Genomic DNA, 3,380 nt, shown 5'->3' with positions numbered 1-3,380 from the left:
AAAGCATAGTGACATGAATTTGATTGGTCGATATTTTTAGGCAAAGCACATGTTCTCAGCAAACATAAAACAAAATATTGGAAGCGTGAGTCACGCTACCCAAAAATAAAATCTTTTTTTACATATATATTTTTTTCTATAACTTTTTTCCCCATGGTTCATTCATCATCTGACATAACTTTTTAGCGAAATCTAACCATAAGATCATTGAGAAAAAAAATGTAGACGACCACCTTTGATTATCAGATCGGAGAGCTGTTTGGTTCTCTAAACTTGAACGCAATCCAGATATCCTTACTTCAGAACGACTAGCATAGAAATGTGAAACTTCGTCGTGGCTTTATTCGATGAAGGCGACCGCCATCACCTGAACTTCACACAAAGTCAGAGTATCGTCGCCGTCAGTAACGCCGTTAGTAACGCGTACAAAGCGTCCGCTGATTGGTGCGTAATAACAAGGAAGATCTTCTGTAACGCCCGCTCCCATGTGGCCGTTGTAGTGGTGACAGAGAGTGCCAGAAGCGATTTGATTGGTCACTGGGTCCTCGCCGTAAACGTGGATGTCGAAGTCATGGAGTCTCTCGGCTGAAACACAATTAGGTCCAGGTGAGAGGAACTCAATATACATCGCAAAAGAACAGGAGTCGTATTCAGGAAAATAAAAAAAATTGAGGTGGCTTCCGCGGTTGGAGCCATTTTAGCTAAAGGGGTCTAACTTTTGATTTTAACTGGCATTCATAAGACACTCTTTGAGCGCTTTTATCCGTAACGTGACGAGGTTGTTACCTTGCTCTGTACGCATGCGCACATACACCCTTATCAAAGAAAATCACTGCCACTCAACGCTTTGTACTAGCCGAGATAAGCACGGTCAGCGAAGCGCCCCATGGCATAAGACCACATGCGGACACAGCCATCCAAACATCAAAATATTACCGGCGGCATCATGCCGTTAGCGACTGTAGCGCCGAGGGGTAGGTCCGGTCTAAACATATTTATTACAATGAAATAAGAGTTTGTCGAACCAAGCCTTGCATCAAAGACAAGATAAAGCATTGAATAAAAAAGCAACTTGAATTAAAAAAAACAAAAAAAACCGACGCCGATTAACCTTGACCGGTAACCTTGACCTAGATTAGACTTACCACAGCAGTCTCCTCTGTTGGTAATGGTGACAGAAAAAACGCTGAAGGTCGAGGCAAGGTCAACCTGCCACCAGTGCGTTTGTCCTTCGCCCGTGACGCTACAAGAGCCACTTCTATCGAAGTCAGGATTTGAATCCCCGTCCACTGCCAGTTCGGCGCCTCCATAACCAAACCGCCCGCTGTATGTCGAACTTTGTGTCGTGTTCTTGTGGAGTGCGACATCTTTCAGTTCGTCTGAAAGCCAAGAAAGGAAAAAAAGTCGCGTAAAGCAACATCAAAACATTTAGTCAAACACCCCGTTGTATGTCGCGCTTTGTGTCGGGGTCTTGTTGAGTGCGACATATTTCAGTTCGCCTGAAAGCAAACAAGTCGCGTAAGGCGAAAATACAATATTTAGTCAAGTAGCTGCCATTTTTCAGCAAGACCGTATACTCGTAGCATCGTCAGTCCACCGCTCATGGCAAAGGCAGTGAAATTGACAAGAAGAGCGGGGTAGTAGTTGCGCTAAGAAGGATAGCACGCTTTTCTGTACCTCTCTTTGTTTTAACTTTCTGAGCGTGTTTTTAATCCAAACATATCATATCTATATGTTTTTGGAATCAGGAACCGACAAGGAATAAGATGAAAGTGTTTTTAAATTGATTTGGACAATTTAATTTTGATAATAATTTTTATATATTTAATTTTCAGAGCTTGTTTGTAATCCGAATATAACATATTTATATGTTTTTGGAATCAGCAAATGATGGAGAATAAGATAAACGTAAATTTGGATCGTTTTATAAATTTTTATTTTTTTTTACACTTTTCCGATTTTTAATGACCAAAGTCATTAATTAATTTTTAAGCCACCAAGCTGAAATGCAATACCGAACCCCGGGCTTCGTCGAAGAGTACTTGACCAAAATTTCAACCAATTTGGTTGAAAAATGAGGGCGTGACAGTGCCGCCTCAACTTTCACGAAAAGCCGGATATGACGTCATCAAAGACATTTATCAAAAAAATGAAAAAAACGTTCGGGGATTTCATACCCAGGAACTCTCATGTCAAATTTCATAAAGATCGGTCCAGTAGTTTAGTCTGAATCGCTCTACACACACACACAGACAGACAGACAGACGCACATACACCACGACCCTCGTTTCGATTCCCCCTCGATGTTAAAATATTTAGTCAAAACTTGACTAAATATAAAAAGGAAATAGTTGCGTGAAGCAATATCAAAAGATGTTGTCAAACTGTCAGCTTGAAACTAAAGCATCGACACAGAAAACCAGTCATCACCGAGACTATAACAATTATGTAGTGGAACTTGGCTAGCCAAAACCCGAAGACGCAAACGCGACTAAATGTAGTAATAGGACAGAGACATTCTTGAATTCTTCATTTTCAAGTGTAACGAGAGAGAGAGAGAGAGAGAGAGAGAGAGAGAGAGAGAGAGAGAGAGAGAGAGAGAGAGAGAGAGAGAGAGAGAGAGAGAGAGAGAGAGAGAGAGAGAGAGAGAGAGAGAGAGCAAAGACAAGAAAAAGCATTCAATACAGAATCAACTGTCATTCCCCAACAGACAAATAAAACGATACTATAATAAAAAGTTACCTTTTCGGATCTTGCTGAATGTCCTCGCTCCCATAATAGATGTTGCATTCGCACCCTTTGACGTCACTGCTGTAAAATATCCACGACATGGTCTCTTCTGGGCCACATCGTCCTGTATGACGTCATGAGTGACGTAAGTGAAAGTGACGCAGTATCGATAACTAAAACACTGTTTAGCACATTCTGATACAGATCGCCTCTCGGTGTTGAATTCCGTATCATGCGTTTGGACCAAATTATCCAAAGTTACAATTCTTTCAAACCTGGATTTAAAGTTCGCTGTCGCAGCTTGAAACCAAATGAGAAAGTAGACAGAAAACGGTTTAACTGCAACTTTTGCTAGCTTCATTTTTGCAGGTTCAGGATGTACTTTAATTCTTGCTGTAAACGAAGAAGTCCTGTAATAATGCGTCGTGTAGCTTGGCTGTCGCGAACGAGTGTGGACTCACTCACACTTTGGAAAAGAATAGCTTACCTCCGGGTTATATTGACTGGTTACCCAGCACAGAATCACAACTGTGTGGTGTAAGGCTTGCGCTCCGGTCTCATCGAACAATTAAAGTACCATATCGTACACACGCAAGCACAAAACCAAGTGCGCACGGTAAAGATCCTGTAATCTATGTCAGAGTTCGATT

At 41.4% G+C, this 3,380-nt stretch overlaps 1 protein-coding gene across 1 annotated transcript in view; it reads right to left on the bottom strand.

Moving 5' to 3' along the window:
• LOC138948124 (fucolectin-like) overlaps window positions 1-3,167 on the bottom strand; it is a 4,442-nt gene extending 1,275 nt beyond the window's left edge. Inside the window, exons 1-3 of the mRNA XM_070319638.1 lie at window positions 2,743-3,167; window positions 1,146-1,379; window positions 1-585 (exon numbers count right to left, since the gene is read on the bottom strand). The exon at window positions 1-585 is cut by the window's left edge and continues 1,275 nt beyond it. Of these exons, the coding sequence (XP_070175739.1) occupies window positions 341-585; window positions 1,146-1,379; window positions 2,743-3,091 (828 nt within the window). The 5' untranslated portion in view covers window positions 3,092-3,167 and the 3' untranslated portion in view covers window positions 1-340. The remainder of the gene's footprint in view (window positions 586-1,145; window positions 1,380-2,742) is intronic.
• Between the last annotated feature and the right edge of the window lie 213 nt (window positions 3,168-3,380).

This window comes from Littorina saxatilis, linkage group LG15 (assembly GCF_037325665.1).
Source record: "Littorina saxatilis isolate snail1 linkage group LG15, US_GU_Lsax_2.0, whole genome shotgun sequence".
NCBI classification, from domain to species: Eukaryota; Metazoa; Mollusca; class Gastropoda; order Littorinimorpha; family Littorinidae; genus Littorina; species Littorina saxatilis.
The sequence above is the reverse complement of the archived record's forward strand: the minus strand, read 5'-3'. Positions and strand labels throughout refer to the sequence as shown.